General features: G+C 43.5%; 1 protein-coding gene across 1 annotated transcript; it reads right to left on the bottom strand.

Moving 5' to 3' along the window:
* Positions 1-1,105: 1,105 nt before the first annotated feature.
* On the bottom strand, positions 1,106-27,310 carry bcl2b (BCL2 apoptosis regulator b). Its single transcript, XM_026150649.1, has 2 exons — positions 26,153-27,310; positions 1,106-3,682 (listed from the first exon to the last, which is right to left on the bottom strand). Exons 1-2 carry the CDS (start codon positions 26,699-26,701, stop codon positions 3,545-3,547), a joined length of 687 nt encoding a protein of 228 aa, XP_026006434.1. The 5' UTR covers positions 26,702-27,310; the 3' UTR covers positions 1,106-3,544.
* Between the last annotated feature and the right edge of the window lie 171 nt (positions 27,311-27,481).

The raw sequence follows: 27,481 nt of genomic DNA, 5'->3' as shown, positions 1-27,481 counted from the left end.
TTTATTTTTTTACCTCTTTTGAGGAAGTGGCTTGATTTCAGCAGGAAGTTTTAATGGTTGCCTCTAAATGAGGCAAAGGTATCATGTGTGGATCTGATGGACTTCCAAATGAAGGGTAAAGCTGGACCAGACTTAATCCAGACAATCTGCTTTGATCTCCCAATCTCCCCTGTGATATCCAGCTCTGGGAAAGCCTCCTTTACACCTTGTAGCCCTAAAGCAGAAGAGGCACAAGGGCTTCACCATCCTCCCCCTCCTCTTCTCACTGCCCATCTTTCTCCCCTTCTTTACACACACACACACACACGCACGCACGCACGCACGCACGCACGCACACACACACACACACACACACACACACACACATATTCACCATCCACACCCACACTGGACTCTCTTTTGAAAGTCTAGGACTTGATTTAAAATTCCTCTTCAGAGCATGTCATGCATTTTATATGCATGGCGAGTGGGAAAGAGAGAGGAGGGATTGTGGGGGTTTGTGAGGAGGGAGGTTCGGGGGATGATGGGGCGGGTGGGGGCATCCAACCCAAATGAACTTCCCTCCGCTGTTGCTTTCCTCAGGGATATATCTGTACACACCACCATCACCGCTCTCTTTTGCTCCTCGCCCCTCATTTTCTCGCGCCCACTCAACTCTTTCAACATTAGTTTTACTGCATAATGCTTTTCACAAATTCCACCGAACAGCCCGGGCGCCATAGCCTTTGAAGACAAGTGTGATCAGAACAGAGGCAGGGGGTGTACAAAAACCTGGCCGCAGGGCATTTGGGGTTTTTGCACTCGTGTTTAGCGGCGTATGGAGCAGAGGAGGGAGGCTGACAACTGCAGTGTTTGGGGACAGCTTTGATGTCTGATGGGGTGCGGCTGCTGCTTCTTCTGCACAGTCCTTCACAAGGAGACTGTCACGTTGACACAGCCAGGCTTTATGCAGAGCAGAGCTGAGCAGAGCCGTGATGGATAACAGATAATCAAAAGAGCACGGCTCTTCACCTAAAACATCTCTCTTATTCTGTTTGCTGACTGGCTCCGACACCAAGACAGGAATCAATAAGACACCAAAGCAGCATCAACTCAGACTTCTGCATCTGCTGGAGAAAAATCTGGTTTATTAGGAACAATATGATCCCACTAGCTTATCGTGGATATAGCAGTAAACAACAGAAACACAATTCACTTTTCTTTTTTTTTCCTTTTTCTTTTAAGTGCTACAGTTTTGCGATTATAGACATAAAACAGCACGGAAACCATAGTGCTACATTCATATATGCACAGAGTATAAAAATTACAGTATATTGCTGTTAAAGTCTTCCTATTCCTGCTCATAGCACCCTCAGTTTCTTACACACACACACACTCATACACACACGCTCATACACACATCACAAATCACACTGTGAGCTGTTGTAATGAAAACTGGGTGGTTTTAACGTGAGAGCTGAGACACGGTTTAGGTCTGGTAGGTCAACATTTTTTACAGATAAGCACTGAGTTATCATTGGAGCACAAGGCTGACAAAAGTTAGGCTAATATAGTACAGTAACACAAGACAAACCCTCCACAGAGAGATCACAAAACCTCACTGGACAGACTCTCAGTGAACTGAAGCAAAGTGTTTTCTCCTTTTAGCTATTATGTATTTTTTTCTTCATTTTTTTTTCCTTTTGAAATGAAAGATTAATACAAGTTAACTTTGGTTTCCAGCTCTCTAGGATACTATACTGAAAAATTGTGGCAGTTTAAGCTGTGAGTAAAATCAACAGTATAGCAGCCTTAAGCCGATGATAATACAAAACGGGGAAAAAAATCACTTTTTAAAACATGTCTTTTTTTTTCTTGTTATAATAGCAGCCAGGAAATAACATTGTTACAGTGTGATTCCTTAGAAGAAACTGTTAAAAATCTGTGATCTGGTACCTCTGAATAAATAGAAAAATGCTACCTCTTTGTTGCTATTTCTTGCCTGTTCTGTTATAAATATGGTTACGCGTAGCAGATATGCATTGTGTTAAGACATCGTGTCTTTCATCCATGCAACGACAAAGAAGCTGAAGAGTTTTAGTGATAGAGAAATTTAAAGAAAAAAAAGAAAAGAAAAGGTTTTCCACAAGTGACTTGCTGTACAACGCAGTATTTTGGAGGCCTTGAGTGCTTCCAAATTTGCAGTCGGACTGTAACACAAGACAAACATCGATTACAAAAACAGGCTGAAAGGAACCAATCAATGATTTGGGATGCATTTGCAGGCTGGAGAGAGGGGACATCTCAGGTTTCACACATGGGACCCTCTGGCTTTGCTGCTGGCATCTCCTCAGTCATTTGCGAGAAACTGCCTTCGGTTCAGAGTTCATTCTGTGGCAATACCGAGCCACTGTGAGACCTCAGCCGGGGCGAGGTCTGAAACCTGAGCGAGCCCATTCGACAGTAAAAGCAAATTTAAAAAATAAACGATGTCGTGTGCTAATAGTACGAGCTGTGATTATTTATAATTTGTAGGGCAGTGATTTTAGAAAAGGAGTGTGTCAGGAATGCACTCTTAAAACTGTTTATGCAGCAGGAACCCTACTACAGGGTTTATTCTACTTCTGCCTCTTTCTTTTATGCTGTGCTGCACATCTCTCGTTCATCTTTCAGGCTTCTTTTGCATATTTTTTTCTAAAACACTCCACATGCAAACTATTCGATTCGGTTTGCTGCAAAAGTTTAAACCCAACACAGGAGCTTTCAAAGCGCTGCAAAAGAGCTCAGTCTTCTAGCAGCCTGTCCTCCATCACAGGCCAGGGAGAGCATAATGGAGCAGTGTGTGCTCAGAGTTCACTGGAGCGGTCTGAGGGGTGAAAGCAGTAGACACACACTGCGCTGGTTGTAGCGAGCTGTTTCCATTACACATTCTAAGCAGCTGCTGTTTGGAGGAAGTCCTTTGAAAGACGACTTGTGGGGGTAACTGGAGTCCACAGTTCAAATGGGGTCCTTCACCCTAAAGAGCCGGGGTCGAGGCTGAGGCCTCGCCCTCCCTGGCATCATCGTCACCATCATCCTTGCACCCCCCCACCCTACATCCTACCGCCACCACTACCACCACGAAGGCCTCCAAACCGAGGACCTACACATGCGACGTCTAAACTAACACTCAACGTTCATGCTATAACTCCTAGAGAAGCAGGACGAGCAAAAAGAAACCGAAAAAAAGCAAAGGCAAAAACATGCACTCCTCGTTTCTCCGCTGTTGTAGTCAGCTTAGTGCGATTCCATCTAAAATGCATCCTTTGCTCTGTGGGTTTCGCCTCTGGTTTCTTCAGTTGTTTTGATTTGTGAATGTTTTGACACGAAGAGGCAGGGAAGAGGGAGTTTTTTCTGGGAGAGGCTTTGAAGAGATTCAGAAGAGTCTGAAGGTTGTCTCTGAGGGGTCAGGGGCATCTTTAAAAAAGGTGCAGGGAGGGGGGAAAAAAAGAAGGAGAGGCACCAGGAAAAAGAGGAGGAAGATGCTGAGATGAAAAAAGTCGAGCTGATTGAAAAGAGGCCTTGTTCACTTTTGTGTAAGGTATGCTCCGATGGTGAGGCTGGCCGCTCCGAGCGCAGCCAAGCCGAAAACTGTCTTGATGGAGGGCCAGGAGCAACTGAAGACGGAGTCCCTCTGTCTGTCGTACAGCTCCACAAATGCATCCTGAGATGAGAGACAGAGACAACTGATTAGGCTTCTGAATAACATGGTTACCTTCGCATGAATACTTTTCAAGTTCTTAAATAAGGTTCTTAAAGGAGACATGAGTCACAAATAAATCATTCTACCTTAAAAGAAGGGTCAGCAACTGCCTTAAACAGCCGGTCAGTGCAGGTTTTAACCGAACGCTGCTCAAACAGGGGTTAACCCTGCATTTGATGAGGACTATTTTTAGCAGTCGCCTGAAAGACATCGATTGACTGATATGTGGAAGTCCACGTGAAGCTGTCTTAAAATAATCTACAGCTTTCATGCTAGCAGCAATATGGATTGATATTTATATAGCGCTTTTCTACTCTAATTGAGCACTCAAAGCAGTTTTTATGACAGCCATCATTCACTCTATCGTATAGCACTGCCTAAGTGCCTTTTCTAACATTCACACTCCAATGAGTGCATCAGGGCTAACTCAGGGTTCAGTATCTTCCCCGAGGATGCTTCAGCATGCTCTGCAGTTTATTCGGGATTATCTAATCGTTTCTTTACAAGAAAAAGTTGTGGGTAAGAGGCACAAACAAATAAGGCATACTTGAAGGTTGGCTACACATGCATCACTTAAAGGAATAATTCATTGTTGTCTTTGATCTTCTTCCTGGAATTTGTGTGATTACAAGAAAAACACAAAACACTGCAGGCCATATTTAATATCTCATTTTCCTGCCTGTAGTTTTGGTTTCATTTGTTTTAATAATAAGATAAGTTTCATTCACTTCCATGTATTGAACATAGATTTTATAGGAAAAAAAACTTGGTAAATATGATTTTTTTTGTCTAATTTGGGTGAAATGACCCTTTAAAATGTAAATCCCTTGGCTGATACCAAACATGGGTGGGAAAAGAATGTCATTACACTTATGCTGCAGGCAGATCCACTACTGTTCATCGGCTCTCACACCCTCCTACGCTTTTCATGCACAATGACACAACCCACTCGGAAACACATACTACCCAAACACAGGAATCACCCAAAAAGGCCCATTCGCAACATTTTTTTCTTTCTCTAGCACGCGGATGAACACTCCAGTGCTCAAGCACGAATATATTAAAGCTGCTCACGGTGTCTCAGTGGGTTCAGCTTTCTGCCGCTAAGAGGAGTTTTAAAGGAGGCCAGTTAAAAACGTGAGCGTACACGAGGAGCATCTGTGCAGAAAAGACCGTGGCTGCGTGTCTTAGATGAGGAAATACAGACATCTGCTTAAAAGCGGTGACAGCAGGAACAGCTGGACAGGAAGTAATGGTGCTAAGCTAAATGCTCTCCCACACACAGACAGACACACACACACGCACACACAGCAGATTATCTTGAACCAAACGACAATAGAGGAAATTTTAGGGAGCTCTAGGGGACACCTCCTATTGAATATTTTTCTTTTGTTATGAGGCTGACCACATTAGAAGGTGTGTTGTGAAGCTGTACATCTGATCTCCTTTGAAGTCTCCATCTCTTGAAGTCTCTATCTGTAATTTGATCAGATCTGTGAACAATGGTGAATTGTTAAGTTTGATTCACTACAACATTATTGTGTCAGTTCCCATGGGGATCTATTACCAGTCTATTTTAATCTGTCTGGTTTTAAGTCAATTTACCTACAGTAATTATGCTTTGTGTTACTTTTATCGGAATACATGTTTTTTTGACCTTGATCTAGTAGAAGATTCATTATACTCTCTTTCGCTAGTGTCACGTTTTAATACACAGCTTCCTTTTTATCAAACAAAAAGCCCACACAGGACTAAAAAAAGGAGGCATCTATTCTGAACTGCTGTACGGAGACAAAAGCATTTCCTGCTTCCCTTCCTGTCCTGTGGCATTCCTGAGGCTGGGGGCTGGTGACAGAGGGGAGGAAGGATCAGCAGTTTTTTTTCTGGGCCCTCTGATGTCAAAACACACTGTGTTCCGTAAATCACCCGGCAATATCTTTTACCACACAGCATTCTCTTTGTTGCAGCTGGGCGTTTTAAACTACACCCCCGGGCTAGAGACAGTAGTCTAGGGGAATGCTAACAGCTCGGTGAAACTGTAAGGCTCTTATAAATTAGCTAAATGCTAATTTCAAAAAGTATACTCACTCAAATTGGTAAAGCTATGGTGTGATGCTTACTGGTTGCATCACACTAGAGTGAAATCAGAATGGCACTCAGAATGCATGTGTTGGAAAAATGTACTTTTAAAAGTACTTTTATTGCACCATGTTCATTTATTCATGAGCTGCTGTAACAGGATTCAAATGGCTGAATTGCCACCTCAGCATGCAGTCAAGTTCTATAGTCTTGCTAATGACCTACTAATTTTATTCAGGTGTGTTGCAGCAGGGACACATGTAAAAGCTTGAAGACACCGGCCCTTAAGGACTGGAGTTTGACACTAGAGGCCCAGAGTTCAGCACCCTAAACTGACCTCTTTAGATTGCTAGGGGATTGCTTAGATTGCTTGGTTGGAAACAAATTGTCCCCAGACAATTGTAGTCTCACTCAACAGACTGGTGAAGGTTTGCTAATTATTTATAATCCCAGACAAATTGCCAACAGGTAGGAATCAGTCTGAGATTAGTCTGTGGTGCTGAGCGCAACTTATCTGTGATGCGTCTCTTTGCAATAGGGAACTCGACTCAGCTGGTTTTCAACTGGTTGTATTCAAAGTTGCCAAATGCCAACTGACTCGGAGTAGTCACAGACCTGCTCACCATCTTTAAAGCAAATATTTCAAAGGCAACAAGATTGCAAGTTCAGTGCAAATAGTCACAATAATTTTAGTCATGCCACGTTCTCCGACTGCTGTTTTCCCAAGTGTGACCGTAGCATAACCATCTAACGCCAGGCTGTTAACATAAAGTAGAGCTGAAGCTGGTTTTCCAGGTCTTCACCAAACAGAAACAGAAATATTAAGGCTTAAATTTAAGGCATGGCTGCTGCAGATAACACACCAATGCAAGCAGTCTGAAAATTATTTTGGCTTGCTGTGCTATTAATTCATTAATTTGACTGTATAGTCACTTAGCAGCAGGTACCTAACACACCCAAATAGTCCATACTTGCACTTTGCTAAGCTAGCTTGCTAGAATAAACTTCTTACTTCTCACCTATTCACCCTGTCATCCAAATACAATGAAACAATCAGCTCCAAACACACAAACAACGACACACAAAACAAGATGGTGGCAGTCATAGTGTTAAAATCGAGCTATGTCCATCTTTCACATACAGTCCATGTAATCTATGTAATCCAAAACTCTGTGTCCATCTATCCTGTAAGTGTTGACACATTTATCCTCTGGGCATCATGAGTATCTGTCCTAAATTTCATGGCAGTCCATGCAAATGTTTTTGAGATATTTCAGTCTGGGCTAAAGCAGTGTACCAACTGCCGCCATCATCCCTGGAGCCTTGCTGGTAGTGTGGAAAGCAAAATGTCAGGGAGCATTTTTTATTTTGGAGCGCACTGAACAGTCTCTGCTTTTGAACGATGACACCCGTCTCCCTCTCCAGGATACAGGTATTAATAAGCGAGCAAGCTCTTCAGTCACACCTCTAAGCCGAAGGAAATGTGCTGATTGGCAAAAACACCATTGTGTGTTTTTCCTCACCTACGCCTGGAAAATAACAGTTTGCTGAAACTGTAACTCCAGCCAGCAGCAAGGCGCGCATGTGACCAGCCACTAGCAAAGCTCAACAAAATGGCAAACTCATGTGTGTCCTTGATATGTCCCAGACAGTCGCCATAGATTATCATCTATTTAAGTCTGAAACAAAAGCTGGCAATTATAATAAGAGGTTCATACGAGCTGTGATGGATGTTTAAAAGAATCCCACAAGGGCATGGGTGGTAATAACTCCAGGTTGACTCAGGGGAGAGCTGGAAAGCAGGAGGGGGGTGGGGGTGTCAGGTGGATATCATGAGACTGAGGCATGCTCCACTTCAGCTCCTGGAACTTTTTCATCCCCGCATTAGCGAACAGCGCTGCCACAAACATGTGAGCAGTGTGGAAAAACAAACCTTGGCACTTTGTGTTTTGGCCCCATTTCTGTTGTTGTGTTGACTGTCATTCTGAAAAGCGGAGTCTTTACAGAAAAATAATGATAAGCAGGTGGGAAAGAGGACACAGGAAGTTGACAGGGACAAGAGAGCACAAAAAAACACGGCCAACAAAAGACTTCATAATCCCCAAAAGCTCATATTTGCCCCGCAGCAAAGCCATCTGCCATCAGCAGCAGGTGTGCATCTGGGAAATAAAAGTCCAGGCTGCAGTTCTCTACAGTATTAATTTTTTCGATCAGTGGCTTTTAAAAGGTCACCCCCAGCCTACAGAGACCCTGGAGTCAATGGGAAAATGCCTAGCCAGGTTTACACACACCCTGCCTTCATTTTTACTGCAAACAATGAATCCTGTTGAGAATTACATACAGAGCAAAAGAGTTCGACTGAGCGGTGAGGACTTGAGTCTCCCATATGCAGCAGAGGGGTGGCGACTGACTGCATGAGTGTCACGGTTACCCAGGCTGGAAGCTTCACACACAATTTGCTTTTCCCACCAGCGGGAGAGAATCTATCCTCGACCTCTGATTTGTTTTTCACATGATTTACACCTCTGGGTTTTGCTCAGTGTCTTTCTCATGGACACAAAGAGATTTTACACAGCTGTCTTCTTCGGATGGCTTTACGTTATCTTATGGGCAACGGGAAATACCAAACATTTGCCAGATCCTTTGGGTATCACACCCCACACACTGACACAAACTTTTGGGAACGATCCTGCAGCTTCTGTGGAAGATAATGAGTGATCTTGTGTGCTTGACTAGCTCCGATAAAACCGCAAGCAGCACTTTGCCAAAACAGAATAATGATTAGACAACTGTCTCTGTTTTGGGAATCTTCTCTGGATAATTGCGGGCAGACTGTGACTGAGAGAAAGGGATGTAGGTTAAAGTTCAACTTGTAATTAAAGTGCCCGTTGTGGCTTCACTGCTATATTCACCTCTGAACTGAGCTTCTCCCCACGCTCTGTTTATTTCCTAAGCGTTCACATAGTAGCGTACTTATAAAATTACATATGCTGCTCCTGCTGCCCTTCTTTCATTTTTTTAATTAGCCTTTTGCAGACTCTCCACTGCTAATTAAAGTCAAACAAAACTCCCATTTCAGGGGTGGAGGGGTATGGGAGAAAAAATGCAAGGAAGGCATTATTTTCTCATAATAGATCTGTTTTGATCAAAATATACACTTATATCGCTCTCTTTCATGTGGGTGCATTATTATTTCATGAGTGCGAGCGCATATACAGATTCAAAACATCTGAAAAATAATAATAAAAATAAACAGGTCAGACATCATGACAGTGACAGTACTGCAAGCGCTTGTCCTGGAACAAGGTCAGCTTCGATCAATTCTCCAGAGTGGCATCCATTGACCAAAAATCAGATGACGGAGGAGTTTGTTGCAGTACTCATTACCCGTTGAATCCCCTGTGTCAGCAGCAGCAAACAGCTTGGAGCTGAGGACACTGAGCCCTTCACTGCCCTGTGACAATACTGCAATACATGGAAACCACAGCCTCGCAGTCCAGCGTGACAAAGTGGGATGTCGAGCTGTACAAATCCAGCCCAATCAATGCGCAAGTATTTAGTGGATCAGCCCGAGTAACAATAACACTTGCTTCTTTGAAACAAAGGACATACGTATGCAGTGACAAAAGATACCTAACTGATGAGTCGCTTATAAAAAAAATTGCTTTGGTTTTGCAGCAGTCTATAAAATTAACAAACTGTCACTAATGGTCATTCATCATTGGCTAGCTTTGAATGTCATTAATAATAATCATCATTTTGAAGTCAGCCTGAGCATCTTCCATTGCAGACTGCCACATCTGTACATAACAGACTGTGATGTTCGACATCCTTTGAGTCTGAAAAATTAAAGCCAGCGAGGTGTTTGCTTTAAACCTGCATTCTTCCAGGTGGGCACCAGGGGGCGACTCTAAAACATCCAGATTATGTTAAAGTTTATGAGTCAATGACCTACTTCTGACTTGATTTATGATGTCGGTGAACAGTTACATGATGAGTTTATGGTCTCAGTCACCAGTGTGAACCCTTATTTAACACATTATAATGTTACTTTTGTTAATTTTGGCCCTGTATTTAGTAAAAATAATAATTTTTAAAAAGCCAATTACGCATCTGAGTTGAACGTCTTCAATTCCTCAGTCAGATCCATGCCTCAGCTGTCACTGGTTCCAAAAGACCAAGAAGACAATGGCCAAAATGCTCAATTTGAGGCTTTAAAACAAAACCTGGAGCAGGCTGATTATGACACAGGGGCTACATCCATTTTATTTTATTTTATGTTTTTAATGATCCACGTGTTTTGATTTGCCCCGACTATTTGTGTGCGATGCCATTCCTGATGCAACCCTCCCCGTTTTTCTTAGCTTGGAGTGCTTAGGAGTGCACAATTGAATTAAATACTCTTGAATTCAGTTTTATTTATTGGGACCAAATCAAGATGTTTTATATTGTAAGGTACAATTATACACCCAAAGACAGTTAATTAAGCAATGAAGGCAGTAAAAAAGAAAATAAAAAAACTTTATTCAGTTTGTGCAAGCAGCTCCACTAACCTCACCTTAAACTGAATATTATTTTGGTGAGAAAGACTCCCCGAAGCTTGTGTAAGAAGCTTGAGTAAACTTTGAAAGTGAAGAGCGTTATTGACTGTCCACGCGCTTTTACAAATGAATTGCCATCCTTTAAAATGGCCAGCCAATATGGAAGCCATAGAATACAGAATTGGCCCGACAGAGCGGGATCATGACACGGTACAAGGGAAATTGGAAACCTTTTTTAATATGCCCCCCGCTTGAGCTTCACTGCAAACTCAGGTTTCATACCTTCCGCAGTCATTACGTTCGAGTCAAGCGTAAAGAGAGAAACAATTTTGACGTCGGATGCTACCCCAAAGGCTCATAAATATTCAAATTTGCATCAGCAACAGCGGCTGCAGCATTTGTGTGTTTACAAAACAGCTCCCGCTCCCGTGGGAGTCAGCCTTCTCCACTGGAACATGAAATGTGATCGGCAGTAAATCACCCACACTCCTCGTGACACTGTTTTTTTTTTTTTATTGTCTCCATTATTCATTGTCTAAACTTACCAGATAAATGAGAAACAGAACTTTACACAGGAGACTTTGGTTTCTCTGAAGATATGTAATGCTTCAATAAACTTGAGGTTTTTTTAATCCCATCAATGAAGAGAAGGAGGAGGTGCAAAACCACGGTAAAGCAATTCCAATTTGTACAGGGGGGAAAATATTCAGAGGATTTTGGGGAAATATAAACAGATTTTGAATTGACAAGCATTGCATGGCCTTGACTGATCAGTTATGTACTCCTTGATTCTTGTTGAGACTATTGATTTTTTTTTACTGAACAGCTTTGATCCAACATGAAATGAAGGACAGGGTAACCTTGCAGTCTCAGAAGACTGAAGGCAAGTGCATAGAAGCAGACTGCACTAGCTTTCCCCCTGCACCCAGGGTTTATCAGCAGACTACACCTAAGCTCAAAGTGTATTATACACAATCAATCACTTTTACATGTAAAGCAAAGAGACATCAAAGCTAAGGGAAAGCCACAGAGAGACAATCCTTTCCCCCCCCCTCACAATAAACCTCTGCAGCTCAGTCAATAGAGGGGTTTTTTTTTTCATTCTTTAAAATGAGCCAGTCTTGTGGTTTGACCTTGAACATTTGATTCAAAATCCTTCATAGCATCCCAAACCAAAGCACAAAGGAGCCCTCAAATAGATACAATGCAGCTAAATGAGGATGTCTGCCTCGTCTGAGGATGTCTGCACTGAGCGCATCCGGCCTACCACGGAGGAGGAAGTGACAGAGTCCTGCCAGATAGAGAGAACGCAACTGCTGTGCAGCTATAAATAACGAGAGGCTTCATCCTAGCCCCTAGTTCAGGGCTTCCCGATCTAATAAAACAAGTCTCATCTCTGCTGCTCGCTCCATTTAAAAGGCCACAGATGACGAGTGAGAGCGCAGAGGATGAAAAGGGGCAGCTGAGTCATCGTCCACGTGTGTGGGTGTGCTTGAAGTGCATTAAACCTGGCTGCAGTGGCTTTTTAGTAAAGACAGGATGTCTGCCACTTGGGAGTCTAAGTGGTCTGTGTTCTTGTCAAGGAAGCTGTGCATAGCACACCCAAATCCATGTAAGCAGCACGCAGGCCAATAAACTGTGGTGCTTTTCTTTTTTACACTATGTGAGCCTTTCCATCCCAGGTCGTGTTGTCCAAATGTTGCACTCACAGGACTGTTAAAGTGGACTTGCATAAAGACCCACTTTGTAAGTGAAAGTGGCATTTAAAACATGCAGAAGGCCTCAATGGAACAAAAGGCAAGGTAGGTGTAGGTTAATGATTAGACAGAGGCAAAGCTTTCCACCATTCAAATGACTCTATCGGCTTTGAGTAAGCTTTGTATTTGCCGCTCTCTGGAACCAAAGCACCTCTTACTCTAGGAGAGCATGAGAGCCCCTGCAGTTCCAATTTCAACTGTTGAACTATCACTGATTAGTTCAGATGGGAAGTCCTGATAGAGACCGTGGGAAGCAACAGATTCCAAGGTGGCCTATTGCTTCCCCACAAGTCCATGGGAGAGGCCCATTTCCTGTGACGAAGGCAGCGCCGCTTCAAGCCTTAAAAGTCAGATCTGCCGACCCCTTTAGACCTTGAGAGCACACAACCAACCTCTTAGAAAGCCACTCCAAAAATAGTGGCTGCCTAATCCCAGCTAAAAATGACTACTGTATATGGAGTAATGAGCGGGACGTGCGGGAACACCATCTGCAGCAGGGCTTCAAACTTCACGTGACACGTGTGTGGTGACTAATTGTTCTGAACTTGACCCCCCTCCCCAAAAAATGGAGCCATCTGAAATAATGCGCTCTGCTTTCAGTCACTGTGGTCTTGTGTGTGCAGCTTCTTTGTGTCGAGCCCCTGATGTAACAGAATTACATAATCCCAATGTTCAGAAAGGGGCTTTTCAGACAGCAGTGATAGGCGGTGTAAAGGACCTCTATGGCGTAGTTAGCATTAAGTCACTTTTTGTGCAGGAATGACATCACTGTCTAGTATGAGACTATGACTTCTCTGTGGTAGAGCCAAGCATGGCTAAATCACAGAGTCTGTTCGGGTAACTAGGAAAGACTCGAGGCAAGCCAAACATGTAGTCATACTAATACCGTGGAGAAAGGGAGGGGGAGCAGCAGGGGAGAGCCACAGTTGGTTAGAGACTGTAACTAAGAGATTTGTATTTGTTTTGAACCATTAAGCGACTCCTAAATCTTAGCCCCTAGTATAAGAGGAGGCAGACCATAAAAAGGCAAGTTTTAGAGGGAATGTGATGTTATTTTTCCTTTGATGAAACACCAAGTTGTAATTTAGGAAGCACGGGTAAACAAGTCAAGTGTAACATCATCTAATAGAGAATTAAACGTGTCAGTGAAGGAGAAAGTATTAGAAGATCAAAGCTAGACACCCAGGGCCTCCCGTGGTCTCCTCTTTCAGTCGGCCCCTAAATGAAAGCTTGTCAGTTTTGGCAACAAGATACCAGAGCGGTTTACGTGATTAGAGAACACTGGGCCAGGTTTCAGGTGTAGCTGGGTTCCCCGTGTTGGCCATGTAAATGAGAGAGGCCAGAGTCTGGGACGGGGCATGCTGTGAGGAGAACAGAGAGCAGCAGATTGAGCATCTCAGATGTCCGATAATGTCAGAGAAAACAATCATCCGTTTGAGGTACGGCTCCCTCAGGAAACGGCTTTGAAGTGGAGGAGAATGGAGCTGAAAAAGCACTGAAAACTTTCCACAAAGTCACAGAGAAGGTATTCACTGCCGGTGGTGGAAAGCACAGCTACATACAGTATGCTGTCACTTCTTAGACTTAAAGCCTGCGGGAAATACTGCCGATTCCTTTCTCTTTAACAATAAAAATAAACAGTTCATAAACAAACAATTCAGCTCTTGCTGCATTTTGATTAAAGTACTGCAAGGCCCTGATTGGTGCGCAGAAATGTGACACTGCCTCTCAGAACCCGTCTCCAGCTCTGCTCAATCTAATTAGAACAGAAAAAAACACAGAAAATGTGAAATGTGCCTTGTTGAGGTAAACACATTTCCCTTTTATTTCATTTTCCTTTCCGTGTGGTTCTAAAAGCAGGATGTTCACTTTACAGTGTTACTTCAAGAAGAGGGGGTTAAAAGAAAGAAAGAAGAAAAATCATGTGGGGAGACAAAGCAAAAGCCGATAAGGGAAGGAAAGCATATTTCCCACAGGCTGAGAGTTAAAGCTCAGAGATGCATGACAAAACTTCTCTAAACATGGACGATGAGGTCATTTTATTTAGGGGGGGCCCGAAAGGAAAGCAATGATTATTCTTATGCAATTTCACTTCCACTCAGACAATCTGAGAGCAGAGGCCGTATCATGAGCGTCAGCTCTAAAAACAATAAGTGAAAGAAAGAATTCCACTCTCTTTCCTCTCAGGACGGGAACACTGGGGGAAAGTTCATTGACCTCTCTCAGGCAACCAGCTGATTTTCATCCAGGCTGGGGGAGAGGAATGAGTGGAATGCATTGATGTGTGGAAACAAACAACCCCGCTTGTGTGCGCGCGCGTTTGCCCGAGAGGCTCGATATGAGAAGGAATGAGCCTCGAGTTGAACCAAGTCAGCTGCGAGAAACACGGCTACAGCAAACCCTTTGAATTATGTAATGAAAAAGCTTCGGCTAAATCCTTCTCAGAAAATAATTACTCAACGAAAGCCCAATCAAGCAGGCAAAGAGCAGAGGTGGACATTACTTCTGTTCTTTTTTCTTTCTCCTTTTACTTTTCATTGCTCTAAACTCAGCATGACTCACAAAGACCTTGCAGAGAGCTAGGGCGTGCTTTTAAAAGACGCATTGTTTGAACTATCTTGAGCAGCTTGGCTCATTCAGAGCTGTGTGACCTTCCCTGTCTGTACGTAAAGACCAAAGGGAAACAAGCACAGCCTACCCGATGAATGATAATAAGTTGCCTATTGTGACAGTGAAAGTCTGGAGTGAAAATGCACAGAAAACTAATGAGGCATATGTCAATTTCATAATGGAGGAGAGTTTCTGTTTCTCTCTGGACTAATCCATGGAAAATGTCATTAATGGGGTTCGGTGCCTGCCTACTGTGAGCTGGCTTGTCTTGAAACTGCACTGCAAGAATAAGATACTGCACCAAAGCTGGATGTTAAATAATGCGGGAGAAAAACAAAAGCAAACCACATGTACAGTATGTATTTTTAGGTTTCGGGATATGTAATGCCCATGTGGATGTTTCACGAGTAAATTCCTCTGCTTTAAAGTCAGCAGATGGATCAGCTGAGGATCAGATGATTGTTGAGTCAGATGACTTTAACAAGCAATTTCATCCAAGTGTGCTCTGTAACTTTGGATTGACCTTAGTCTCCTAAATCTCCTTCTTTGTATTTAACAGCTTGAATTCTATTAGCGTCATTATTCTTTGGGCTTTAAACCACGGTGGCTGCTCCAGATATTACCCTCTCCGTCTCAACCTGGCTGCAGCAGATGAGGCCGTAAGAGATAGGAATGCCTTTTTTTATAGCTTTATAAGCCTCCTCTTATTTCATGCCCTTCCATCTGTCCTCATCCTCCTCCTCCTCCTCCTCCAGAACCCTGTTAGCCTCACCTTCTGATCAAAGACACCTTCTGAAGTCCAGGCTTTAAAATTTTTTTTTTACCCAGGAATATTTTTTAATCTCCTGTCCTCCATGAAGTACAGGAATGTGGACTCATTATAATTCAAATCTGGAAAACATTGGCGATCAGGGGGTCTGAGCGTGATGGGTTTGGTGGTATCAGAAAATGAGTTGGCTGATCAAATAGTGCCTGCTGAAATTCAGCTGATTAAAAAAAAGAACAAAAAAAGAAACACATCTGTACTTATTTCTTCGTGCATCAGTCCAACCGCCAACTGACTTCAAATGTGAGCAATAAATTAGGCAGTTTACAAGTCAATTTGCAGAGTTGATTAAACTTCTAGTGGTTAGATTTGCCGACATGAACCTCGTCTAGACGGGAGTTAAAACCTCACTATAAAAGCAAAATGAAGCCTGTCACCACTAAATCTTGGCACCATAAAAGTTTGCTCTGGCATAAGTCATCAAATGAGTGCATCCTTAGAACATACACAGACATAAATCGTCACTGTATTGTCAAAAGAAATAGCAAAAAACATGAAATAAAATCCCTAGGAAGAAAAGGAATCACTGTCACTACTACGGTATTCATTTCTTCATGTTTTCTTTGAAGTATCTGTCAGTATTTCAAGATGTAATGACAGCCCAACAACCAATTAAACGTAGAGGCAGAGTAGATTCTGTGAAATTGCTGCAACATAACGCCTTGGCAATAGTGGGTTTGCCCCTACCGGCGAGATATCTGTGTCAAAAGTAGCACGCAGCTGTAATATTCCGCGCCAGCTGCAGCATCCTGACAGAAGGTGATTGTAGATTTGAGAAGATGTCAAGAGAATTTAGGATGGAGACTCTGAAACAATACGTAGAAGCCAGAACAATGCTCTCTTGGAAAAGCTTTTTATCTTCCAAGCGTCATGGGTTTATAGTTTTCTCTGCACTTCAAACCTAATCAGTCGCCATCAAAGGCGATTGCAGCAGGGTGGTGCTGTATGAGCTGTGCCAATAGGGAGAGCTCGCACACCAGCTGAAAGGAGTCAGGAAATTTAAAACATTTTTAAAAATGTGCTAAAAGATCTCACCCAGGTCTTTCCACAGAGACACTCTCCTTCAGGATGCATTTTGATTAATCACATGCACATACAATCTGACATTCACAGCTGCTGGTCTGCTGTGTTAATTGAGGCTCTGCTCAGAGAACCATTGCAAACCATTGGAAATGCTGAATCTATACCCCGTAGTCAAATAGATTTCCAAGCATCGGCTGACCTCACTCGATGTCGACTGAAACAGATCAGATTTCCTGTGGGATACTTGCTCTCATGCCAAAAATCATGTTTAGAGATGGGGTGCACAGAATTATTTACTCCAGACCTCCACAGACGAGGCAGAGAAATCTATTTACCATTATCTGGCTGTTGTCATTTTTGGAAGAGCGAGTACTCAACAGTTCAGAGAAGAGTCAATAATGGCATGCTGTTTGGTAATGGCCAGTGGTGTAGCTAGCTGCGCCGGGGGAAATCCCAGTGGAGATGGTTGTGGTGTCTGTGTAAGCGTGCACGAGCTTGTGTGCGTTGAGGCTGTATGGCATGGCTAACAGGAAGCTAGGCACCCCGAGGCCATCTGCTCCCTGCCATGGCTCACATGTCACCCTGTGACAACACAGCATTATTGATTCACACTACCACATCCGCTTCTTTGTGTACACACTGATGTGCCACAGTGTATGTGTGTATGTATATACCCGTGAGTGTGTACACAGCCATTTTGTTGACAGCAAATAATTGATTTCCACTAGCACATCCGCTTCTATCTTTGCCTGTACGTGTGTGGATATCAATGCTTTAAGCCTTAAAAGGTCAATTTACCCTGAACCACAAATTAGCAGCTAGCCATGGAGATAGTTTCGCTTTTGTTTTAAACGTACACTTTTCCATGTTTTTTGCATCAATAGCAGAGTAAATGGCTGCGTGGGATTTGAAAGGTTGAGATTTTACTGTCTAACTTTGCAGTTACCATTGCCACTATGGAACATTTAAGCTCACTGTTTTGGTTTTGCAACCTGCTCCTTTACTCTTCATTTGCTCCCATCAACCTTGCATCACGAGCGTTCAGTTTACACTCCTTAGACGCCGGAAATATGAGTAAAGACCGATGCTAATCCTGCTTTCTGTCTGCTAAATTTGTATTGCATTTGCAGCCTGTTTTGCTGCTTCACCGAAATGCTGTTAATTATCGCTTTAGTCTTTGCTGCTGCTTTCTCTGCCCCAAAATCAATAAAATCGATTAAAAAAAATTGGTCTCATAATCTTAAAGTGAAATTTCATAAACTGCAGGTCGAATCGCTATTTGAGGACGCCTTACAGGGGAAGTCAGTTGCTTCTGACTCTCATGCTAAAAAACCCAACTTTCGAGCAGGTAAACATGTTTACAGCCTGGTACAGAAATACTTTGGGGCTTTCTGCCTAATTTCCTCTCTGCTGTGTTTATGGCGTTGGTTCTTTTTGGGACATTTTAAAAGCAGCTTTCTTACGTAATGTGACCTTCTGCTTGGTAATTTGTACTAACAACCTGTCCTCTGTGCTTCAGCTTTGGTGAGGGAAATTGTAATATAACCCATACAATGGACATAACGTACTTCCTAACTCAGCTTGCTAGCATTAGCAGTAATTGTTGCTAGAGAAAAAAGTCACGTTTTTCTTTTTTGTATACCTGTGTTTAGATCATAAACAATATAAAAGAGCGTGACGTCACTCACTGGTGAGTCCTGATACGAAGCCTTGTACTGAGTGTCTTTTTTGGCAGTGTGTTGAAACCTGATGTGATGATTGAGGGGTGGATTGGGCTGGGTTGCGAATATTATGAGACAATGAGCATACCATGAATATTCCTCCCTTCTGACTCAAATAATGATCATAGTTTATTGAATTGACTCAGTGATTTATTCAATAGAAAATGAAACTAGCGATTTAGCTCAAAAACTCATCAGGAGAAGGTTTGTTGATGTCAGAGGCTGAGAGAGCTGAGGGCTGTTTTGTCATAGACTTGTACCGAGTAATCTCACGTGACAACATGGTCACATTCAAGAGTTGGCCGCCATATTGGATGTGACAATCATCGATTGCTAGTGAAAAATTTGTATTCTCTCGTCGGTTGGCTATGGCTCAGATCAGTTGTTGCACAAAAAAAACTCCTGGTGACTGTTAGGCACAACTTTTACTTTGGATGCAAACCTTCTTCATTCCCGGATTGTGTTGTACTTTTCACAGATTTACTACTGCTTGGAGTGTAGCTATTCAGTATTTGTAGACAAATCTGTCACTTCATGCAAACTATGGGCAACTGAACCGACATGAACCAATATGCTTGGGACCAAGCGTTGGATTGTTCACCCACTAATAGGAAACGTGAGCTGGGTTTAGACCATCGTGAGACCAAGGAGGTTTTGTGGTTGTCTGTGTCTGTGTGGTTGTGGTGGTGGGGATGACACTGACCAGTCTCTAGGTCCATGTGACAGGGACTTTCACAATCATTTTCCCATAAACTCCCATCAACCTCTAGCAATCACTTACATCCAGAGGCTGCCAGACGGCTGGTCTGTAGGTCTGCGTGACTAGGGCTTTGTCACTGTGATTGTCACCAAAAATAAAAATGTTAACATCAAAGTGAAACATCTTCTGCAGCATGTCTTTGTCTTGTCTTCCTCCCCTCACCCCCAACTGGTCGTGGCAGATAGCTGCCCGGTTCAGCCTGGTTCTGCTAGAGGTTACTTCCTATTAAAAGGGAGTTTTTCCTTTCCACTATCGTCAAGTGCTTACTCATAGGCTGTTCGTCTGGTTGTCGGGGTTGTCTCTACATTATTGTAGGGTTTTTACTTTACAATATAAAGCACCTTAAGGCAACTGTTGTTGTGATTTGGTGCTTATAAATAAAACTGATTTGATTTGGACTGAATTGAATCAAAACCTTCAAAACCTGAATAGAAAAAGAAGAGACAGCCCCTGTTGGACTGATGGAAACTATTTCGCTGTTGGCTTAAGTGTAACGAAGCAGACAGAAGGGATGGATGTAGTGAAAGAGGAGATGCAGAGGGTTGGTGTGACAGAAGAGGATGCTAGGAATAGGGTGAACAACGGAGGTAGATGATCTGCTGTGGTGACCTCTAAAAGTGAGCAGCCAAAAGAACGAGACGAACTCCTGGGATTGCTTCGCTTTTCAGATCCAGAAACTACATCTGTAGTTCAGATCTTAGATTCTCAGGCTGGAATTAATTCACAGTGAAAGCTGCCATTCATTGGGGAAACCTAAGACAATCCACTACCTGTTCAACAGGCTTTGTCTTTGTGAGGAGACATACTAGACTTCAAATGACAGTGGATATTGCTGCCCTAGAAATTAATTGAAAACATCAAATCTCTTTTTAAGCCTTTTGGGGGTTTGACCCAAAAATATCTACAGTAGCTAGACAATGGGAGGAACCATTTAACCTTGCCCTATATTGATATGCTGCGCTGCTTGCAAGGGTGTGCCTAGTGGCAAAGTCAACTTGCGTCTCAATAGGCTTCTCATTATCCGGCTCCCACCGTGACAGGAAAGGTGGAAAACTCTTTTATCTGCCATCTCAAATGGTTCATTAGGACATTTTTTCCATGGAGGACGGCGGTGGGTTCGTGATGTGACGCTATCACAGAGGCACACAGGGCAGGGATTTACGCGTAACATGACAATTAGAAGACCACACAAGAGCAGTGATGGTAATGCTTCTATATTTAGAGGCCTCTCGCATGTCCCTGCATTTTTCAGGGATCTGGAACGTTACCTGACACTGAAAGCCAGGTCTCTGGGTATTAGTGTGTTTGGGCACGTGTATGTGTGCAAGTTAATACGTCTCATGTGGTGGGGGTAAGAGGGAGGAAGAGGATGAGGGAAAAAAGAGGAGGGGAAAGAGGATATAATCTCTCAGCTGGAGCTCATAAAGCTTTCGGGACATCCATTTAGTGTCCAAGTTTATCTGCTCCATATATTATTTATCAGCGTATCCTCTCAGTGGGATGGTAGCGCTTAGCTCAAGCACTTGTCCCTCATAAAACAGGAGCTTAGAAGGTTGAGGTGACTGCTTATTTGAGCAAAAGGGATCAAAAGGAAACAGTAATATGGATGAATTCTCAACTTTCAATCTGTAAACTCGCGTAATCCTAGAAGTCCAACACAAAGAGTACAAAATAAAGAAAAAACACTGATGTTAGCTTATGTTCATGGTCCACTGACATGACTATCCAACTAAAAGAGCTGGACACTCAGGAAAAAATCCAGGTTGTGTCCGTTTTTTATTTACAGCCCCTGTTTCCCAGCAGACATTCTGCCAGCTCTCCCAAGATGGCCCAGAAATAACTACAGCACAGGATGGGGTGGAGGGTCTCTGGGGTAAAGGTATGTTGCGGAAAGACGCAAAGCATATCCCCTGCAAGTGCAACAGAACAGGATTTGTGGCCTGCAATCATGCCGTAAACGGCAATGAGACATCCAGCGTGGTTGGAAAGGTGAAGATGGAGTGCATGTGACTTACTGCGGGCAAAAGAGTATAATCTGAAGCTGAATAGACATCAAAATGAAAAGAGATTCAGTGCTTCTTAAATCCACACACGGGACTAAATGCTTGGCTCAAACGTCTTTGAGACGCAGATAGCGAAGAGATTGCTGGAAGAAAAATGTTCTTGTTGGACTGATTGAGAGAGCTGCGGCCCGCAGCAGCCCACGTCTGTAGGAAATGTTCCTGAGATTACAGATGCTGTGCTGATGGGTGTAAACACAGTGGCAGATGGTGAGCAACCGAGGCCTCCCAAGCAAAAGGGGTACAGTACAGGGGAAAATCTTGGCTGCCTCTCGCCACATTAAGCTCCTTTGTGGTGCACAGTCTCCATTACAGAGCTCAAACACATCCAACGGTAAAGTTGTTGTCAAAATCTCCAAGCTGATTCTTATTTAGTTTGTTTCTTTGTTTGCTATTTACATTTTTGTTGCGTCTCCAGCTGTAGAATGACAGTGTTAATTGACGGGGTGGGAGGGAGAAAGCCTAAAATGCTATTTGCGCAAGTAATCATTTATTCCTCGGTCTGATTGCTCAGAACTAGAAGGCAGCGTTCACACAGTAATGAGAGACCAAAAACTGATAAACAGCTACAAATTAATGGATGAAAAAAAGGGTGTAACTGAGTGTGACAGCACGCCGCATGACAAGAAGGGAATACTAGCTCAGAGTGGATGTAAGTCAGTCATGACTTACAGAGCTCATTACGCTGTAAAGCATGTGTCCTCAGAGGCAGCGCTGCGTTCACCATCAACATAGACATCTTTGTGTTAGAAAAAGAGCTCAAAGCTAAAAGAAGCATAGCTGAAACAGTTCCTGAATGGCGCCCTGATTAGTATTGACTTGCGTTTAGCAGGCTGAGTTTGCATCTAGGAGACGCAAATTGGATGTAAGTGAGACCTGGTCGAGAATTTCTTTTGCTCTCCTGTGAATGGCTGCATGTGCCTCCTTTGTGATTTAGTTTGTTTGTTTGGTTTCTTTTCCTGGGTTTTTGTCTCTACTCTGCCGAAACGTCACCTAGATGGAGATTAATGACTTCCTTGCTGTCCCACATCCACTCAGCCTCAGCAAGGCGCCGTAGCCAGATGCCTGCTATACCATAGCAACATGCTGGTCCCACCCATCGAAGAGCAGACTGTGCTCTGGGAAACCCCCACAGGATGGACCCAACCCAAACGCACATTGTCTTTCATAACACACACACACACACCTGGGAGACACAGAAAATAGACCACCTGGTTAGCAGCATTCCACAGACACCTGATCTCACTGTTTGGGGCTTAAAAAAGAAAGAAGGTTTTTCAGTGATTTAACTCCTTCCTCTCACTTGTTATAGAAAAGCAAGGATTTAGAGGCATGTTAGCATATCTGAGGAATATTTCCACAACTTAGCAGTAAATACAGGGAGCACAAAATCATGGCAGTTCCCTCTGATGAATGTGTGGACCCAATTTTATGACATTGTGCAACTACAGGAGAGGCCATGATCATTATTCTTCTGTGGCTTCAACAGCTGAATGTCTGCACAATGACTTGGTGCAAATCCATCAAAAATAGTGCTGTTTTCAAAGGGTAAGAGATCACTTTGACCTACTGGTGGCCACAGGGAAGACTGCAAGAACAGTGAGATTCATCCATAACAGCACATACACATTTTTTTTTAGGGAGAATTCAAATTAGGGTTGTTGAGAAAGACCAAGAAGCAATGCCATCTTTAGAGCGTGACTAAAAACAACAAAGATAAAGAAAAATCATTTCTCAACATCATATCTGACACTGCTCTTGGTTAACCTCCAGTTATGAAACTGCTGTTTTTCTCTTGAAGCACAATTTGGCATTTCGCTCCGTGCCGCCCTCTCAGCCAGTCAAGCGTCTGAGGTCAAGTATGTAATTTCGGAACTCGGACGCCGTCTGCCACTTTGTTCAATCACTTGGTATTTACTGCAAGCGCCTGCAAATAAACACAGGTGCGCCACGTGTGGGTGAGTCTGCAGCCTAAATGCAATCGTTCCCTGATTGAGTGCAATTTCTGTCAACAAAAAGGCCGAGTTTCTAACTGAATGTTAGGGACAATGAAAGGACGGTGTGTCACATCCCGGGGTGTGGGAAGCAATCTGTGCTGAATGGGAGCCATTTGGCCCCTCAGCTGAGATTTTGCAAACACAGTCACTGCTTTGTCAGTTTTTTAAAGGGAAGATTTTCGCCGAACTAAATGTGTATTTGACTCACTCGCAACACTTAGACTCAACAATGATTAGTGGGTACCGTTCACACTATTTTGGGCTTAAATTGTCTCAAAAACAACAGGAAACAGAGGGTGGCTGATAGAAAGCTGTTTCCACACCACTCTTACATGTCAAAATGTCAGTGATAGGCTGATTAGCCACCCACCTTTGTTTTTAGAATGGTGGAAAACACAGCACTCACCTCTTCCACACAATAACACAATGGACAGGGTAAGTGACCATAAATGCAACCTGTCTAAACACACATTTAGCCGTGTTTACCGAGTGTCTTCATTGTTTGGAAGATGTGTAAATGCCATTTAAAAAGTTTTATTTAGAATTATCAGGTCGAACACTATAACAAACGACAGTGAGCTCATGAGAAACGACTGATTTGTGAAACCTGTTTTATCCTCATTCCTCTGCTACAGCCACCCGGCACGTGAATGTTCCTTAGAAAACAGGTGACCCAGGTGAGGTTAATGCAGAAATGTAGCACATGTGTCTCATTGCAGCAATGCAAAGCTTTCACAATAAAACATAATGGATACCAGATCATTTGCAAACAGTGGCAGCCATTGTTTAGTCCCCACTGAGCTCTGCAGCTACAAATGAGGAAACTGAGGTCACATCCTTTCTCCCCCCTTTTTTTGTACTTCATAGGCTCATTTATACACTCCCCCTACCTGAAATTTCACCTCTTGTAAAAAAATCTCTTTTTTTTTTTTAAATTTATTAAAAGAAAATTAAGAACTTGCGCGACTAAAAAACTGAAAATAATGAAAAGAAATGTTTAAATCAATGTTGCTAACCCTGACCCTCTGGACAGGTTTCCATGATCTAAAACATCTCTAAAAATCCCCTCTATGCCCTTGAGATCCCTGTTGAGAGATATCTGATTAACAGTCTCTGCATATCCTCTGTGAATTCATAATTCAGGAAGAGGCCAGTACAAAATCAACCCGATGTTTAGCAGACATTCTCAAAAACATACAAAAACACAAACACGTCAGTGTATAACAGGCCGCCGTTTTGGCTCCGGAGGAGACAAAACATAGCAAAAAACCCCCAGCTTTGTTTCACAGACTGAAAACACAGTTGACTTTTATTACATTTCAACATCTGCAAAGCCAGTTTTCACAAACCCAATCCAGAGTACAGACAACGCTGTGTTTGCAACGTCAGTTATTAAAGGTCATGCAATAACACCTCAGGAAATTCCCTACCTGACACCCGTTCAGATGAATATAAATCAACACCGGTGCATGGCTGCATATGCGGAAGCTACAACAGAAACTGAGCCAACACTAACATATTCAGGATTAAACTGTTTTAGAGCTTACTTTGAGCTTAAAACTAATTGGATGAGGTTATTCATTCCCTATACTGCAGACATATGCTTTCAAATAATCCTAAATAATCCTTTGGATTAAAGAACTGTGCTCTTGCTCTCTCTCTCTCTCTCTCTCTCTCTCTCTCTCTCTCTCTCTCTCTCTCTCTGTCTCCAGTGGATGTAGAGATACAGTCATCTCCACCCAGCTGTAAAACCCAAACTATGATGACCTACATTATTCTACAGTGGGCTCCAGAGACCCCGAGCAGGCATCTCTGCGGCCCCAGTCTGTGCCAGCTTCAAGGCACAGGTCTGAAAAAGGCAGACAAAAGAGTCCCAACCAAGATGCAAACAGAGGACGGCATGTTAAACACAGTGGCTGCAGATTAGCACTCTGTGTTCTTGGAGGGCCCTCCCTCTGTTGCCTCCCTTTGATATGTGGCACAACCTGCCACCTCCAGGGGCAAGGCAGACTCAAGGGGAATGTTAAACGGTCTAATCCTTTGAGATGAAACATTCGATATGAATCATTGATAAGCCCACTCAACACACGCCCCGTTTTTATGATACCTTCCAGCTAAGATAACCAGGCAGTGCAAACGTTATGCTCTCATTAAGAGCACCTCGGCTAATTAAAGGTTAATTCATTGCAAGTCAGTTTTGGTGGCTACTGAGGTGCACAGCACCCCCCCCCCCCCCTTTTTTTATTTTTGCAGGAGGGTTTGCAGCTGTAATAAAAACCTGAAAAATTAATATGACAATGCATGCTTGTTTCAGATTCAGTGTGGGCATGCATTCAGCCAGGTGTGTGTTGTGCCAAAAAAAAGGGCCTCTGATAAGCTGAACCCTGTCCAGTTATGCCCAGAGGCCTAAACACATTAATTCAATAGTTTGCTCTTTGCTGACATGTGTCTGACCTCCTCCCTTCTGCAAGAATGAGGGCCTGCAATGCCTCACGTGACAGCGGGACTGAAGCACTTTCCTGCATGAAGATTCAGATACAGGTGGATGGTGAAATGCCCTCTCTCTCCAACACCACACACACAATCCTGTTTCTTTTTATAACTAAGCTTTTACTTCCCCTTAGATAATAACCTCTGTGCTCCAATGACAGCTCTGCCTCTGCTTCTACAAATGACAGGGCGGGTTTTTTATAGAGACGCGTCGGGAGGTGTGATAGAGAAACCGCTGTTTGATTGGTCGAGTAAGTTTAACAGTCAACGAGATCAGCCAGTTAGAGCAAGTAAAGTAAAGCCGTTCATCTCGCTCGCTGCCTGACGTGCGTCACGAGATCACCCTAAAAGGGACTTTTCTTTTTTTAATGATCAGCTACACATGTGGTTTCGATATTGAGCCCCGTTAAGCCAGATCAAAATGCACTTTTCAGCTCAGTCAAACATGTAGGCCTACACTGACCGAACTAAGTCACTGAAATTCCTTTTAATCACAGTTAAAAGAGGACTTTTGCGACCCCTTGGCACACTGCTGCAAAGCGCTCAACTACACGGAATCAGACATACCCATCCCCCGTTATCTTGTATCCAGCTGTTAAGAGGTCCATTTAAATACTCCGTCATCCAGTCTGCGATGTTGTCCACCTGGGATGACATCCCCTCGTTGGAAGCGCACTCCACGCACACAGTGCCCCCAAACTCGAAGAAAGCAATAATCCGGCCCCAGTTCACCCCGTCCCGGAACAGTTCGTCTATCACCTCGGCGAACCTCCTCTGCGCCGTGGAGGAGGTGAGATGCAGCTGCCGCGACATCTCCGTGAAGTCCGGCTGGTACAGTCTTTCAAGTTCATCTCCAGCCTCGCGCAGGACTCTGTGGATGCCTGCGTGTGGGTCGGACTGTGGGAGCCGTCTGCAGAGGTGGGTGTTGCTCTCGCCGTCAGGCCCGGTGCTGGCTTCTCGGCACCGGTGGACCAAAGTCGGTGGAGGGTCAGTTATCGATCCGTTATTAGCAGCATCTTCTTCTTGGACAACGCGAAATCCCCACACGAACCCCCGCTTGGAGAGTTTATGGCAGATATACTTTTCCACAATATTGCGATTATACTCGTTCTCCATTCCGGCTCAAATTTGGCACTTTGTATATCCAGTGGTTATCCTAAATAAAATGCATTTTGACCAAATGTGTGCACTGTACAATGCTCTGCACAGGCTCGTCCAAAAAGCTGGGGCTGTATTCAAATAGGTAATGCAGCGAATGATCCCACACAGAGAGGAGATACTTTACTCGTGAACTCGGGGGAAATCCCTTGAAAAAAAAAACTGCACAGAAACACGCACTAGAAGTCAAAACAGGCTGGTTCCGTGTCAGCAGCAGTCTTCATTTCCCGAATCCTTGGAGGGACACTGGCGACCTTCTCTTTGCATAGAAATCCAATATGCGGAAGAGGTTGGGAGTAGTGTTGTTCTATTTCTGTGCACATCACCCAGACGTGGATGTGTTGCGATTAAAAAAAAAATGAATGAAAGCCAAAGTTGTTCACGCCTGAAGGGGTTTTAAAGGCGGCCAACTGTTTTAGCAGCCTTACGCACGAACCAGACGCGGGACTGTGCGCCAGACAAGGTCGGACTGGAGTCCTCTTCCACGATTGCTCCACATATCCTCCGAAGCAGCTCCCTGCTCACCGCTAGTGGGCCGCACTGTTTAGTGAGGTATGCCTGACGTCAGCTGCGGAAAGTCTTTCCTTTGGCTGCTCCAAGTGCACACCAAGAACTGCGCTCAAACCATTTATAGGCCATATTATTATTACTGCATCCTCGTTTTAAGGCAGATCACGTTACCCAGAAAATTATATAAACAAGAATATTTTTAAGATTTAGATATTTTTTATGATCGAA

Source organism: Astatotilapia calliptera, chromosome 18 (genome assembly GCF_900246225.1).
Source record: "Astatotilapia calliptera chromosome 18, fAstCal1.2, whole genome shotgun sequence".
In the NCBI taxonomy this organism is placed as follows: domain Eukaryota; kingdom Metazoa; phylum Chordata; class Actinopteri; order Cichliformes; family Cichlidae; genus Astatotilapia; species Astatotilapia calliptera.
Note: the sequence above shows the minus strand (reverse complement) of the source record. Positions and strands in the feature narration are given on the sequence as shown.

Excerpts from the sequence above, each read along its gene's own strand:
- bcl2b (XM_026150649.1), bottom strand. The coding sequence starts at position 26,701 with ATGGAGAACGAGTATAATCGCAATATTGTGGAAAAGTATATCTGCCAT. Across the intron at positions 3,683-26,152 it reads TACAAGATAACGGGGGATGG|GATGCATTTGTGGAGCTGTA; the intron begins GTATGTCTGATT and ends CTCTCATCTCAG.